A 16,775-nucleotide genomic window follows, 5' to 3' on the forward strand; every position below is an offset into this window, starting at 1 on the left:
CTGAAAAAGAAAAAAACACACCAGCCTTTCAGGTTCAGGATCATTATGTTCAGTTAGATGAGAAGTAAGTTTCACACAGAAAGAGCTGCTCTCTTTAGGCACTGTAGATACTATTTTTTTTTTTTCACCTGAAGGAATTAAAACCATGTAAATTCCACGAAACATGATGTAAAATTCCATTTCAATAAATCACAATTAATTCTTGTTTTACCCCAAACTGTGAGGGTAGGCTATGACCAAAGGCAAAAGAAGCAAAGAAGAAAACACAGTTCAGGATACCCACTAGCACGGCATCAAAATAAACTGATTGCAAAATACATAAGGGAATCCAAACCCATTGAGAAATGGTAACTACATATGAAACAGGCATTTTCTCTTTCTGTTTGTGGGCCAGAAAAGGGACTCAGAGTTACCACCTTGTGTAAAATTTCTCCTTGCTCTTTTCACTCAATCCTTGATTTTCCCAACATGCAGGAGCCAGACCATAATGATTCCAGAGACAGGGCTGAGGAGGCCACAGCACGTGTTACAGAGCTGCACCTTGCAGCTTCCCTTCACTGTGCTGTTTCCTGAAACAGAAAGAGTCCCATCACAGCTGAGCCTGCTCCATTTTCACTGGGTCACAGTACAAAGACAATTGCTTCTTCGAGCAGTTCATTAACATGGCAACAGTGTGAGCTGCCTGAATTCCAGCTTTTAAAAATAAAATTACTGCAGGAGTTTTCAAAATAACACAGCTGACTGTCCAGAATCACTGGAAGTCATTTCTAGAAAATCCAGGATTTGGGGTATAGGATCAGGGCACTTCTTTAGCCAAAAGATGGTCAAGACCAGATGTCGTACCAGAACAGCCATACAAGTAGGAATGGCATGATACCAGTAAAGACTTACAGCAAAAGGATTCAGAGAATTCAGCCATACAAGAAGGATCCTGATGGGAACTGGGTTTCTCACCCACTACTTAAGGGGAATTCTCTGAACAGAAAATCATGGCAATTAAACAACTTCATGGGGATCATATATCAATTCTGAATTTTTCAGTTAAAAACCAAAAAGTCCAGTGGCAATAAAGCAACGTCCTCTTCTAAGCACTTTGTGTCTTTGTGACAACTTGCTTAAGATTTTCACAATACTAGCATTTATTCTCTAGTTTTGTATCTCAGGACTGGAGACAGAGATTTGAAAAAGGATTCTGGTGTTCCAAAGGACACTCAATTGAACTACAACAACTGAAAATCTTTGGAAGTCCCAAATGCAACACTCACAGTCATTATCTACACAGCGCAAATTACACCAAATTGCACTCAAAATGTTGGTTGATTTGACAAGTCAAGAGGACCCTATAACGTTTCTGTTTCAACATGTGACTAACTTGCAGGCACTTGTCTTTCTCTGCTTCCTCCTTCCAGGAGCTAGTGGCTTGGTTCCAGCAGAATTATTTGACTTCAGTAAGATTTGACTGTTACTAGTTTACTTGATCTAAACTTGAAAGAGCTCATAAGAAGAAAAAACTCATCTCTGAAACTTTTATGCTGTTCCCTCTATAACTTATATCCAGAATGTAAAGGGCTGAAGAACAAAATAATAAAAATGGAATAAAGAATAAGACATTCCTGTTGACTTGTGTGGGAGCTGTATTCTTGTTAACTCATGCACTGCTTTAAACAGTGGGGGAATTGAAACAGGTTACTTATACAATAGGATCCTGAATTTGTATCCCACTTGTCCTCCCCTAGCCCACTGAAACTCAATTGACAAGCTTGGCTGACTCTAAACAAACTTTGAATTACTGGAACTGTCAATAAAGCTACAAAATAAATTTATGTTACTTATTGTGATTGTACAGATATGGTCTAGAACTTTTTTTGACACGGTGTGCCTTTCTTTATCAGTCCTTCTCTCTGCTTACTGCATGAAAACATTGTGCAAGGACAGAGCTGGTTGCTCAGTTACTGTCTAGTGAGTTGCCTATTTAGCACCTGACCATGAAGATATTCTTGATCTTTCTTCAAGGTTGGACACTGAGATGCTGCCCTTTGAAGAAAAACATACACCAGCACTCAGGCTCCAGCAGCAGCTAAGCTAAACTTAGCTCACAATTTCCTCAGCAAAGTTTATCCCAGTTTTCAGACATCTCAATGAAAACTACTTCAATAAATCAACAGAAAAATCATGAGCTCCAGGCACCAGGTAATCAAACTGAACAAGGCTGCCACTCAGCTGTTGATGTTTTGTGCTAAGTATCAAAGACAGTTCTGAGCCAGAGTAGGGCATGAATTCTTTCTGTGTGTTGGGCAATTCAATTTAGTGCAGTACCCAAGATTATCTGTAAAAAGTCGTATCATTTACTCTTGGAGGCAAGAGTGCTGTAAGGCAAATTCAGGAAGGTTTTGTATACTAAAGCAGATTAACAGTGCTTGTTGTAAGAAAGATGCAATAATGGATTAATCAGTTTTCAATGGAAGCATTCATTCATTCAAAACACTAAAGTAAACAGGTGGGAAGAGATTCACCTTTCCCTTTATACAAAGAGCCTGTATTTGCAGCTGAGTATTTACACTTAAACAGTAAATTAGAATTAAGAGGACAACATTTATTTAGCCAAACAAACTGAAAATATTATTTTTAAGAGAATTCCATCTTTTTTTCTATCTAAAATGAGTGCACAAGACATTAGTGCTGACATTTTGGGCCAGATTAGCCCAAATTTAGCATGAAAGTGGTGAGGGTAATAAGCAGCATTTCTGGGGTTCATCCTGCTGACAATCCCTCTTGAATTACCTACTGTCATAACTCTGTTTTCATCCTGTACCAGGAATGGTATGCTAATAATGTAGCCCAGGGAAATGACAGGAACAGTCCAAGGAGGTTATCATGTGGACAGCCTTCTTTTTTCATGTTTGAGCAACACTCTAGAACTGCAATTCACAATGTTCTATTGGACTGCATGTAACAGCTTCACATTTTGATTATTTTCTTTGCATGTTTGTTTGCTCTTTTATGTGAGCAACACTAGGAAGCCTGCAAAATTATTAAGGTAAGACTGCAAATGGGAATGATGAATCTCTATCTTACAAGGATAAAGTTACTAAAGTAGAGTCACTAAAAATATGATCCTCATCTGAGCTGTGCTTTCTACATGTTCCTAAGATTTTCTGTAAAATTTCTGCAAAACAAAATCATTCTGGAGATCCAAAGTATTAGATTCGTTTTGGCAGGTTTTTTGCCAATGCCAGAACACAATACCACATGAATCAGACTGTTGCCTGGACATATCTAGAGTCCTTTTTAAAAAGAAATTCCTCCTAGTCTTTTGTCAGAAAGAAAGTGAAAATTGTGAGTTGTTTTGTAATTTCCCATTTATTTGCCAGTGACAGAAGGAGCTGACTGCCCGACTCTGACACTGAATCTCCTGCCCCCTTACACAGCATGCACAAAGAACTGGGAAAATCCAAACTGCTAAGCAATCACAAATGGAACAGCCTCATTTACTGGAGCTGTTAGAATTTGGGTTAATGACAGTGCAAATACAGGCCAGATCTGCACTCCTCTGAATGTTAACACTTCTGTCTGAACAGTCACATCAGTGTTGCTACAGAGGAGTAACACCTACACAGCCCATCCAAACCAAAGACAGGATCTTCTTCCCAGTTATTGTTCCTCAGAAAGCCACACTCATCACCAGTTTATTTCTGAACTCAGATCCCCTTCAGCTGGGCAGGGAGTGAGAGGAGATGCCAAAAGCATTATCCCAGGAGAAAGCATATCCATACTTTGTGCTGCAGTGTCTGTAACTTGATAATTTTCCTAACATCATCATTGGTGAGGAGCCCCTCAGTACCTGTGGAGGCCAGACTTGTTGGGAAGCATTCATTCTTTTAAGTTTCCATACGTGGTGGTTGCACCTTCAGCTTAAAATTACCGCAAATAAAATGTGCAGACAGCTTACTAAAGCACCTGATAAACCTAATGAAGCCATACTGCAGAAATTTATGAAAAATGAGGGGGCTATTTAAACAGTGTTTCTGAGACTGATCTGAGTCTGAACAGCTGATGAAACAGTTTGAGAGATCAGAGTGTGAGTAGAAGAAAGGATAAAAGTCCAGGAGAAAGACTTGCAGAAAATGAACCCTTGACAGAACTCTCTGAATTTTCCAATAAGGAAATTGCTCAGGCTGGAATGAAACTCATGGGTCAAAAGCCAATCACACTGAGTGAGTCACTGAGGAAAATGGACAGCTAAATGTATCAGTAAGCTACTTTGCAGAAAGCAAATAGGATTGTTTGCACAAGATGGCCTAGCCAGTGTAGTCTCTGTGCTCAGCTCTTCATACTACATGGTGACCCTGAAGGTGTTCTAGGAAACTATTCCAAGGCCATTGGTAGGTGAGTAACGTATTTCTGAAACATCATTTAAAATATGAGTTTAATACTGTCACTAGTGCTTTCTAGGAAAATGGGACAGAGGATTTTGTCCCTTCAAATGACAGGCACAAATTTCTAGGAACAAGCCTGCAGGCCCTTTTAGAGTGCTGAGCAGGTAGAGCTCCCATACTTTGCCCATACAAGTTGCCCAGCCTTGAGTGACCTATGGAGAAACATACAAGCTAGTGTATTTCATCCTGTTTCAAACAAAAACAAAGCCTGAAGAAAAACTGATCCACCACTCATCAGGACAGGATTATTGGCCAGTTCCCAGGCATCCTTGCCGATACTTTTACCAGGGAGCAGAAAATCAGGTTATTGAAGGCCTTGGAAAGGCTCAGGTACAAGTCCTTAAATCTAAATATGATTTTTTTAATCACACATAGAATGGGATAATCTAACAGAACATCATGAAATAAACATAATTTCCCACCATCTGGATCATGTTTTCCAGCTTAAATCACCAAGTATGCTACTTTATGAGGTTGCTCACCTCATCACAAGATGCAAAATGTTTCCTCCGGGGATATAAGCCAACTTGTCAGTGGAATATTTTTGCAACTACCATAAAGTTACAATCCATATGAATATGAATTCTGCCCAAATCTAAATTCAGTAATCATTTAGATCCATTTTTCCTGGCCTCGTCTGTGCATCCTGTATATTAGACCAAAAGAGGGGTCACTACTTGAAGTGTAAAGAGACTTGAAGTTCCATAAGACAAGAGACACTAAACCTGAACTGCGACCCTTTCAAGTAGGCTAGAGCTGAGAAACTCCTCCGTAGGGCTGTGTATTTCAGCGATTCCATTGCCGCGTTCATCCCGGCCCGTGCGGCGCTTTCGGCCCCTCGCCGCGGGGGTTCCGCCCCGGGCCCGCCCCTGTCCCTGGTGCTGACCGGGCGCGCCCGCTCCAGCGCGGGGCCGCCGGCCCGGGGCCTGCCCAGCGCGGGGAATTCTCGCTCCTGGGCACATCCCAGGGGGCTCCGATGCCACGGGGCACCGCACGCGTTTGCAGCGGTTCAACGCTTAGGAACAGGTTTTGTTTGTTTGTTTGTTTGTTGTTCTTTTTTTTTAACAAACTCATAAAGAAGTGGCTCTGTCATTGCACTGAGAAAACAGCTGACTTTCCGCAGGCTACTTTGGGGAGCACAACATAACATTTTTTTGTCACAAAAGCAAACCAAACAGAAGTGCTGAATAGAGGGTTATATGGAGCGGGGTGCCTGGTCCTTGACAGCACTCAGCAGGACCATGTGAAGGCACCACAAGGCTCAATCTCTCAAATCATCCCAGCACCTGTATCCTGGTGGGCAATTGAATTGCTCGTTCTGCATTTTTTGTCTTCCAAACCCTCTGTCTCCTCTCGGGACGTCTTTTTAACTTTTCCACCCAAGTAAAACGACCACTGCTTATCAACACTAATGAATCGGTGGGGGAAAACAACCTCGCTCCCACTTTTCCTACGGGTCAGTGGACGAAACCACCGTTGTCACTCGTGTTCCGGAGGCGAGCAAAGAGGCTGAGGGCGGCAGGCGGTGAGCAAAGAGGCTGAAGGCTGCGGGCTCCAAGCCAGAGAAGCATTAACGCACAAGGCTGGAGAGCTTTTGCTGAACTTGGGCAGGACAGCAGCCCCTCTCGGCCGCCCTCGCCGCCTTCCAGAGCGTTCCTGGTCCCAGCCGCGGGCGCAGCCCCCCCGCTCCCGCCGCCATTTCATCCCTTGCATCCTTCCCTGAGGGCTCAGACGCGGAACGCCCGCCCCCCGGGATACCTGCTGCCCCGGCGCTCGGCCGAACCGCTCCCCACAGCTCTGTGTCACCTTCCCGCTCTGTCACCGCGGCCCCGAGGTGATCTCGGCCCAAACTCGGATATTTACACGCCGCCGGCGGCGGCTTCTTGCGGCTGGGTCCCTGCGCCACCGCCTGAGGCAAATCCCCTCCCGCGCCGCCTCCCAGCCCAGCGCCCCCTCGCGGCGGGACGGGGAGCGGCCGCCTCCCTCAGCGCAGCGCTCCCGGCGGCCCGGGCGCTTTAAAGGCTCCACCTGCGGGGCAGCGGCTCTTTCCCCGCCGCGGGGCCGGGCCGGTGTCTCGGCGCTTCCCGCGGCCCCGGTCGCCCTCTGGCTGCGGGGGCGATGTCCGTGGGTGAGGCAGCCGCGGCTCCCGCGGGGGCGGGACCCACCCGGCGCGGCCCGGGCAGCGCTGCGCGGCCGGAGGCGGCGGGGGGCGGCCGCTCGGCCCGGAGGTACCGGTGAGCGAGTCTGCGAGCTGGCTGCGAGCGGGCAAGGTGGATCGCGCCGCGACTGCAGCGTGTCTGTAGTGGAAAATTAAACCCCGGGGAGCCCTTACGGGGGAAGGCAGAAGTGAGTAGGCGAGGCCGAAGTGTAACTTTTGCGAGACCGCTTAGTTATCTTGCACCCTTGCGGGTTATAGGCGCGCCGCTACATCAGCGTGCTGTGGTGATCCCTGAGGAATCTGCGATGGCCAGATTACACTGACGGGATCCTTCTCGTGAGGCTCTTTGTGCGCTCCCCGCGCTGGGCCAGACCTCGGGCTGTCAGGAGGCAAAGCCTGCGCTCCGACAGGTCCGGTGTCCTCGATGTCAGAGCTCAGCCCCTGCTCTCTGTGGAGCTGACGGTGATGTCTTTGGGTTTGTTTGGATTTTTTTTCGTTCACTGTTTTCTCCTGAGGCCAAACAGTCAATTAGGTTCCCCTCCAGCAAGGCACAGATTACACTAGTTACAGGATTGTTGTAAACTTTCCTGGTTTCCACCCAGAGTTGGAGAACAACGATGAGAACAACAATGCAGACTTCTTTTTCTGCCTCAAGTACACGTATTAGAAACTGAGCCCTGCATTTTAATCCAGTTTCCTGCTGTTGATTCATTTTCTCACCTAAAGCTGGTAACCTAACCGCTGTGGTTATGTTTGTAAGCAGGATGTGGTTAAAACAACAGGTGTTTAGGTGTTCTTTACCTTAAAAGAAGAAACTTTCTTGTCGTGGGAAGGTGAGTGCCATAGAAGCATTGCACTAAGTAATTAAGTATTACACGGTGTAGTAAGTGTCTTTAAAAACAATGATTGAAAGCTGGTGAGATGATAACTTAATAACGTGCACTTAAGTCTTCACAAACAGTATGGAGAGATATCTTCTGCTTCCCATTCATGCTGAGTCTGTCTCTCTGCTGGTTTCCAGTTTAACATAGTTACCAAAAAATCTTCATATCTTTTAAAGTTTAATTCTGACTAAACTGTGTTGTATATCAGATCATTTTTTGGTAGTGAAAGGAGGTTGGTGCAGGGGAAAAAAGGCCATGCAGTAGAGGAGAAAAGTGCGAAATACAGTGTTTTGGGGTTTTTTTCTAAACGTGAAAATAGTCATGGTGAAGGATCTGGAGGGGGGGGTGCGGGGTGTAAATAGCAAATTTGATTAATTGGTAAAGAGATACTGGCAGCAGCAAGCAGCCGAACAGGAAACATTTGAGCTGCATTTCTGAAGGCATTATATTATAAAGAAGGAAGATAATATTCTATCATTATATTGCTTTGGCATATCTCCCCAGCATTATTGGCTTTTTCTGGAACCCAGAAAGCATAGTCAGTAAGGTGTTGCAAGGCAGAATGTGGTAAAGCCAAGTGTGATAGAAAATTTAGCGGCTTGAGAAAGATCAAGACTTAGGACAGCTTGATAAAGGAGCTAAAAGGAACTTAGAAATCCTAAGGTCTGTGAGAATTGAAGGATTTTAAATAAACAGGTGAACAAAGCTGTACATGGAAGTACAAATTGAACTAAGTTGAGCTAGTCCTGAGTTCAGCAGTGAAGGAGAGGAGATCGCAATGAGCTCTTTTGCAGAATAGTCTTACTTTAGAAGCAATATTGAACTTGTGGGGGAAAATATCTTTATTCTTGGTAATTAATTTTATATTCATTTCGCCACTGGCCAGGTAGGGATTCAGAGCTAAAGTATTTTTCCATCTCTAATGTTTCAATTTCCAATTCCTTAGCCCTGCTTAGCTAATATCTAGTAAGTGTGTACTATTTCATCCTGTGGATGACAATGGAGAACAGTTCCTGAATACAACTGTTGGTTTAATGCAAAATGTGCTTAACATTGGATTGATTCAAAACTTTGGATCACTCTAGGATTGCATATATCAGACAACTGGTTCAAGGCTTGGGTTTTCTTCACACATGTGTCTAGTGAGTAGTTTTTTTCCAAAGGCTCTGTTCACCTTGCTTTCCCACTCTTCTGAAGGATTGTAGATAGTTGTGCTGGGGACAGTGCAGGAATCCATGGGACAAAAAGGGCGTGTTTCATAAAGCTGAATGCTATCTTCTTGTACTGCCACTTCCTCGTGTGAGGGAGACTGAAAGAAAGACAATCTTTTTGCCCCTTTTTTTTTTTTTTTTTTTTTTTTGGTTGGTTGGTTGGTTGGTTGGCTTTTTTTTCCCCAAAGGAAAGTCTATCCAGCTTGTTGAACATCTTTCTGTTAAAGAGGAGATGATAGTTTATTCATGTGCGGCACAAATCTTTCACTTGCCCAAACGCAAAACATTGAAACCATGACCTTGTATGCATCTTTTTATTTGCCAGAGATTCAGTGTGTTGCAGCTCAGACTCTCTAGCAATCCACGTCTAAAATCCTTGATAATCCAAATGATATGACCTTGTTGCTGCAGTAATTCAAGTCTCTCCTGTGCGTACTTCTACCACAGTAGCTAAAATATAACCCCTGACTGATGTGGCCAGCTTTGTGAAGTAGCTGCAGCTTTAACAATTGGAATTTCCATTACTTGTTTCCTTCCACCTTAATTTAGCAGTGACACTAGTGGCTTTTATTTCATTCACTTAATGTCTGTGCGCTCCTGAGCACGCAGCTGTGGCTCTCCCAGAGTCAGTTCACTGTAATACGCACAGCATGGCCTCCTAGCACGTGTGAATTGTTTCCGCTGGTGTAACATCTCTCCTGGACTGGTGGAAGGACAGCTCTGCTCGGGCTCAGAGGCATTTGCTGGAGGTGGTGGCACTCTCCTCTGCCTGGTACCCATCCAGCTTCCTCACAGCTGTTCCCATCACTCAGCTGGGAATAGCTTGGGACAGGAGGAGGGGGGTGCCTGGGGAGCTCTGGACAATCCTCTGATTTGATATGTGTAAAGAGAATGTCACCTTCTGGAATATGCTTCTGGAATATGTTTTTTGTTTAAATGTCACTCCTTACATCAGTGACCTCATCTGGCTCAGCATAGCTTCTCTCTGAAGGGAGAGAGCTTTAGGCAAGTCATAGATTTTGACATAGCCAGAGAATGTAGGGAAGAAGGCACGCCATGAGAAACAAAATACTATTATCTGAGCAAACAAAAGTTATTTTGGAAACAGACTAGCAGATAATTATGTAAAGCAACTTAAAACCTAATCTAAACATCACAAGCCTCTGAAAGACAAGGAAATTGCCAGTTCTGTACACACCGTTTATTTCAGCCTCTGGTTTCCCAGAAGGTTTTGCTGAGGTTTGTGCTGGTAGCTGTGGTGGCACTGTACCTGCTGCGCTGATGTCTCACCTTTGATACAGGGCAGAGCTGAAACACCCATGTGGGTGGATCACCAGCTTTCTCAGTCAGATGCTGATTGTCCTGAAAGTCTGTAGAAGGTGAGACCTGTGCTAATGGTGCCCTAGCAAATGCAGCTGTGACTACAGCACGAGCTTCTGTAGCATTTTGACTTCATTATTAGGAGCAGAGCTTTCTTCAGGCAGACAGAGGAGACACAGGAGAGAGGCTGTGTCTTCAGGAGACACAGGAGAGAGGCTTGGAGAGAGAGAACTGTGGAATATTCTTTCTCCAAATTGCACCTGGAAGGGATAGTGCTGACGCATGAAAGAGCTGTGGTCCTGATGTGTCGAAGGGAAATGTTGGCCAGGATGCTGGCATATCCTCTACACTTTCCTTTTAAAAATGCCAAGCTATGCTGAACATTTGTGCAGACATGGCCAGAAACCAAAGGAGTGGGAACAAGTGACCTCAGTTTAACATTTCATTCAAATGACAGAGCCCCGAATGCGATGCCTGCTCTGGTTTCTTAGCTCACCACTCAGCCTGAAGGATCTCTCGGATCCTTTCAGATGTCCTGATAAGCAAATGGCATGTTATAGATGTGAAAGTAGGACAGAAGCACAGGGTGTTTGATTAAACAACATCTCTGTTTCTTAGTGTTTGTGTGGTTTTATTCTGTTCTGGGTTTTGCTTCCCCCCGTTTTCTGTTATTTACACAAATGACTGAAAATTTGGGTATGGGAAGGTAACGTGCATGGAATTCACAGCCCACAAAACTGTGGTCTTTCTTCTAATACTTATTTATGTGATACTGTCTTTAGTAGTGAAGCAATGGCTTGTTATGTTTACCTCATTCCTGGTTTTATTCTGTTCTCCTGAACTCTTGAAATGGAGCCAAGAAAGGGCACTAAAAACAGTGGTGAATTCCTAGGAAAAATAAAAGGAAAAGTACAATGAGACTATACCTTGAAACTTTTGTGTGTGCATGTGGCTTTCTAAAAAAAAAATACATGAAAAAACAGTACTAGATAAACTGGCAGGCCAGGAAACTCTGTCATTTTAAGTCCAACAAGTCAGTTTTGCCTGTCCTCAGAGCAGTCATCCAAACATCAGTGGTTCTGGACTCACAGAGGACAGGTTATAAATACTCTTAATGTAAATGTACCTTCAAGGTATTTGTGAGACATCAAAACCCTGCTTTATTCTCAAGCTGTATCTTGCTATTTGCTTTCATTTTGGTTGGGGCCAGTTCCACTGGCTTAGTGTAACTTTTATTTAAATCTGTGCGACTTGCTGTGGTTTAATGTGGACCTCTGGCTAAAACAGAGGGTTATATGGTTTAGTCTAGTGTTTATGCAGAGATTAATTATTCCCTTGTACAAATGGCTTTTCTGGCACTGGGAATGCTAGACAGAAACTTTTATGGCTTCATGGTTTTGTAAAATGATCGACCGTCTCCTTAGACAACGACTGGGTTCCTGGTAGTGTTTGCTCTGTGCTGTTTTGCCATCAGATATTTATCATGTTTTAAAGTAGGTGTATTGACAGGGTGACCCATTATCAGTGTTCAAGCTGAGCTGCCTCACTCAAGTGCATTGCGTAGTTTTGCTTGTCTTTTTGATTATCAAAGTAGAACCCATGTTCGGGGGACTTTTCCCCCCCCTTTTTTAAATATAATGGCAATTTCTTTCTAACCAGAGGATAAAGGAGGATAAATGCTGCGAAGATACAGAGGTGGGGTTCTGGAGGTCCTGCACAAATTAATGACTTGAAAGGGGTGAGCATTATTTAATGTTTGTAGCTTTACCCTGAGAGCAGAATTTTTTGTTTGTATCTGTAGTTCTGCCAACAGTTTCTTCCCTACCCTCATGCCCTCTGTATTTTATCAGTTTCTAATCTAAGGCAGAAATGTTATTCAGCATTGCTGAACAAGGTTTATAGTTTTGTGGAACTCTGAAGAACTGGAATGTAAACTATTAAAAAATCAAGAAATTAATTAAGGAATCAGGTAGCTAATTATTTCTATTCTTAGCCTTTCGTTCAAGTGTCACACCTTTAGAAGACTTGTGTTGAAATGATGAAATAGGTAGAGTCAAACCATGCTTTTGTACAGAAATTAAATGCTGATTAGAAGTATCTCATGATAAATCTTTCTGCATTCAGAAAGAATAGATGTTAATTTTTCCTAAGGAAAGCAAGGACTGCAGAACCAAGAGCTAAATGTGAAGTTGTGGGATGGGGTGGGGTTTTTTTGGTGATAATAAATATATGTTGTATATACTTTTTTCAGTTTAACAAAGCATTGCAAAAGAAGGTTGATGCTTTCTTGGTGCCTTTCCCACTGCATGTGAAAAGATCTATATAGAAAAACTTGTATTACATGTCACAGTGCAAGATACCTGTGTGCTGTAGCAGAATTTAAAAATGGCTTTGTAGCTGTTAACTGGTTAGTGAAGAGACTTAGGTGTTTGGTATTTTAGAATGGGATTTTGTTTGCTTGTTTTATTCAAGCATGTGTTTTGTCCATAAAATTACTGAGCAGCATGAGGGGCTTGAGGACCTAGAAAGATCTGTCCCCTTCCCTGGGGACTATATTAGACCTCTGAGTCATGAAGTCTTTGCATAGTGGGTGTCTGGTTACACACCTTTTATGGGCCCTACTTAGCTGGGATATCAGCATCTGCATTATAGCTCCCATCTATTCTTAGGTGGTATCAGAGCACGACTGAACAGGCAAGGCAGAGAGAGAATTGCTTTCATTATGTAAACCTCTTCCCTGTTCTCAGTCTGCTTTTTCACACGTTTTTCTGTCTGCCCCGTCCTTCTGTCCTGCAGTGCCCTGTTGCTGCCTGTGGAAGCGGTACAACATGGCTTACAGTGTGAATCTGAATGGACCTGGACCGTGGGGCTTCCGACTGCAGGGGGGCAAGGACTTCAACATGCCCTTGACCATCTCCAGAGTAAGTGTGCAAAACAACCTCGTTGAGCTTCTTTGGGCTGAAGTATAGCAATCATATGTACACTTTGACCTGGCCTAGCAGAGCTGAGATCTTTGCACCTAGGTGCGAATAACAAGAATATAATGAGAACTAGAAATGTACCAGTTCCAAGTATAGCCTGGCATTGATAATGCCTCAGGAAGACAGTTCTGGTTAGTGTATTTTTGTGGATGGTGATACTGTCTCTTTTAAGTAAGCTTCCAGTTCTATTCTGTACAGTGTTGTCTCTTTCTGCTGATAGGAGCCTCACTGGTACAATTTGGGGGGAAGGGAGTAGAACAACTCTGAATGGGAATACAGAATTATATATCGAGAAAATAAACATGTAACTGCTTGCAAGTATGTGAAGTCAGGTGTTAAAACTGAACAAAGACAAGGATGTGTCCACTCTTGTGATGGGGTGCAATAGTTGGATAAAAATTAGACATGTCAAGCAGAAGACTCAGTAGTACTTAAAATACTGTCTTAAATTATGCACAAGCCTTCCATTTGCAGCTGACAAACAGCATGGATTTAATAATTAATTACCTGGTGTATCTGTCAATTACAGCCATAGATCTCCTAGCTGCCTTTTTCTTTTCTCTTCTCCTTGAAGTGTTATTTTTAGGTGTTGCAGTTCAGTACTCCTATTATATGAATTAACTGAGTTTCTTAAATATTTTAACATCGGATGTTTTTCAGGAAATTTGTGTTTCCCTTACCTACTTTTCTCTTATAAGATAGCTCTGTGTGATTTCTGGGAGCTCCCTTCTTTTTTTCTTGTTTCTGACAGTCTCAAATCTGCTCCAGAATGTTCGGATCTTTCTGGAGGTCTTGGTTCCTCCCCAAATGACCTGCAGAAGGTTTATTTTGCAGTACAGTGACAAGAGAGGTTACTTACATAACAGTATGTAAGAGAAATACCAGAATGAATTAATCAGACAAACAAGTAGAATGCAAATAAAAAGTCTGCTCCGCTGCAAAAAATAATAATAAAAAATGCCACCTACACTGCTTCTAAAACTATGTTGTTTTTTGGTATTTTTTCATAACTAAAAGATACAGTCTGTTAAGTTGTGGGTACAAAATGTGATTCAAAGTCAGTTGGTAAGCTTCTGAAATCTTAGCTATGCTATTTCATATTCATCCTGTGAAACTGTATCATCTGATCTCCCTTGTTCTTATGCACATTATCCCTTTCTTGGAAGACACAGCCACATTTACCTTAATACTAAGGCCTATGATGATGAGACATACTTTTCATAACTCCTTTTGCAGCATAGTAATTGCAAAGAAGGCTGTTCTGGCAGTATTATCAAAAGCAAACAAGCAAAAGACAACCTAAAATACCCCTGTCTACAAAAATAAACTCCCTTCATAAACTCAGATTAATTTTGCTCCTGTTGGTATTGTGTTGGTATTTCTTTTCTCATCCCACCCAAGGTAAGTACAGAGAGCTGCCATCATATTTTTGTAGGTGTTTTCATGACACTTTGCAGCCTGCACTGTATGGTGTTGATTATTTTCTCAGTCATACCTAGAGTCTGTCAGCCATGGGCCAGGGCTGTAGCACTTGCACTGTATATGACACATTCTGTAATGAAAAGTCAATTATTTCCCAGAGAGCTCATTGTCTCAGATTGTAATCTGTGAAAGGTAAACACAGTGCCCAAAGGCTGTGTGATTCTCATGGGGCTTTTGACAGCGCAGGAGGAGCAGAAGTGAAACAACAGCTGAATTCCCAGAGGTGTGGAGGAATTAGCTCTTCACACAGCTGACTGCATTTTCAGCCATAGCAGTGTCAGAAAGCTCTGTTAAATGGTTTTTAACTCCTTCCCAGTGTGGCCCAGTTTTTGGCTGGGACTACAGTTTTGGGATGAGATTGAATTTTAGAGCCTGCCTTATGAGGGCAGAAGCAAACATACGGGAATTAATGTGGCATCTTTCAGGGAGAGCTGGGATAGTTATGCCTGCTGGTTGCGATACTTTTAATTGGAACACAGAGTAATCCATGACTTTTGATGATAATCTGTGTTTTTCTTTATTGTCACATATCTCCAAACAGATCAGAAATTGCAGTCATAACTGAGCTGACCTATGAACTCAGCCATAGTTGCAGTCTTATTGTAGTGGGAAAAGAGAAGCTGTACTTACATTTCTAAGATATTCCTGGTGGGGAGGTGGGGAAAGAAGATAAATATGAGGAAGGGCACACAGATAAGTTCTTGGAAAGGGCACACAGCTCTAAATGTTGCTGTATGCCTATTTATGGGCTGGTTTTGATCCACTGCTGCCCTGAGATGATATTAGACTTTCTATGTGCAAGATGAGTCCTAAACTCCAAATACTTCAACTCAAAGAGTATTATATAATTGCTTTTAATATCAGATTTGCTATGGCCCTTTGGCTACATGGGTTCAGTGTCCTTCTAAGCTTGCAGAATGGGTTTGCATGCAGACATGTTCATTGTGCTCTGACTGCTCACAATTAATTAGACTGTCTGTGGGCCACAGAGAATAGAGAGATTCCTCCTTTTTCATGAAGGCTCAGTGCTCTTCTGTCATGCTGCAACAGCACTGCCTCTAAGCTCCTGAGAAAGACGATGGAAAGTGTCTAACACAGCTGGGTTGTTCATCCCACCTATAGTGTTAGACCCACATGTTTCCAAACACCCTTCTGAGAGTGAACTCCAGTATTATGCCATTATGAGGTTAGCTCATGTATAGACATAAGGTGGGTACCTGTTGACCTGCACTCTGTCAGCCAGGCCTACACAATTCCATCTCACCTCACACTTAGAGAGCAAGGGAGAAATCCTGAAGGTCTTTGAAACCTGCTGAGAAAAGCACAATACAGGATGGTGGGGTTTCTAATGCTCCTGTTCAGGAAAAATGCTCTTAACACAGTGGGTGAGGAAGGGGACTACGCAGAGGTGCTTGGCATAATGATTCATTTCTAAAGGAATCTTTAAAAGGGTGTCTGGGTCACTGTATTTTCTTCCATTCAGGTAGGCCCAGGTGATCAGCTCATTGCTGAATAGTCAACAGCATCATGCACAGGAGTGACAGTCAGTCAGCTGGGTGACAGGTGAAGATATGTTCCCCTGAAATGGATTGTTCTGCTTATCTGTTCTTTATCTAAAAATAAATTCCTGACTAACATAGGGGGTGGGAACAAGAAAACAGGAGACAAAAACAAGTATGGAAGAGTTTAGGTCACTCTGCAGCTTTCACACTTTAACAATAGCGTTGGGAAATCATCTGTAAACTATTTTTTCAGTCTCCACCCTGCAGACCATCCTACCCACTAGAAAAATTCTGTTGTGAGGTGTCAAGTTCTGTCATGAGATGTCGAGCAGGTAACAGACGTAGGAAAACAGCATTGACAGACTTAGTAAAGCTGAGCATCTGTCAGCCCTGCTGAAATGAATGAGACTTGCAGGTTGTTGGCAGTGCTAAGCGCTGTCACCAGTGACATGATCATATACATAAATCTGGTCTTTCCAAACTGACGTGGGCAGCAAAGCTGTTTATTTTCTCCTGCTGCTTGAACTGTCTGGAAGCAAGCAGAATTCATTAATTTTATAGGTCTAATCCTCTGTAAGAAGGCTTTTGGACATAGTTAATTATCTAAGTGCTCAGTTGCTGTGTTACCCAAGATGCTACGATTGTACATGGTTGGCTGCAATAACAGAACATCTTCATGTAATTCTCGACCTTTATTTCTGAGCAGTAAACCTCTCTAGTGAGATAGGCTGGCTTGCAAGTGATGCAATGAGCTGCAAGGTGTGAAGGAGCTATCGTTATCTGAGGTTGTGGAAGTATTTA

The 16,775-nt window shown here is 43.0% G+C and overlaps 1 protein-coding gene across 6 annotated transcripts in view; it reads left to right on the plus strand.

Moving 5' to 3' along the window:
- The first annotated feature begins 12,617 nt into the window (after window positions 1–12,617).
- LDB3 (LIM domain binding 3) overlaps window positions 12,618–16,775 on the plus strand; it is a 107,312-nt gene continuing 103,154 nt past the window's right edge. For 5 of the 6 annotated variants that reach the window (XM_058421444.1, XM_058421445.1, XM_058421446.1 and 2 more), the window contains exon 1: window positions 12,710–12,930. In XM_058421444.1, the coding sequence (XP_058277427.1) occupies window positions 12,838–12,930 (93 nt within the window). In that variant the 5' untranslated portion in view covers window positions 12,710–12,837. The other variant, XM_040070938.1, reaches the window with a different exon arrangement.

Source organism: Hirundo rustica, chromosome 8, assembly GCF_015227805.2.
Source record: "Hirundo rustica isolate bHirRus1 chromosome 8, bHirRus1.pri.v3, whole genome shotgun sequence".
Classification (NCBI taxonomy): domain Eukaryota; kingdom Metazoa; phylum Chordata; class Aves; order Passeriformes; family Hirundinidae; genus Hirundo; species Hirundo rustica.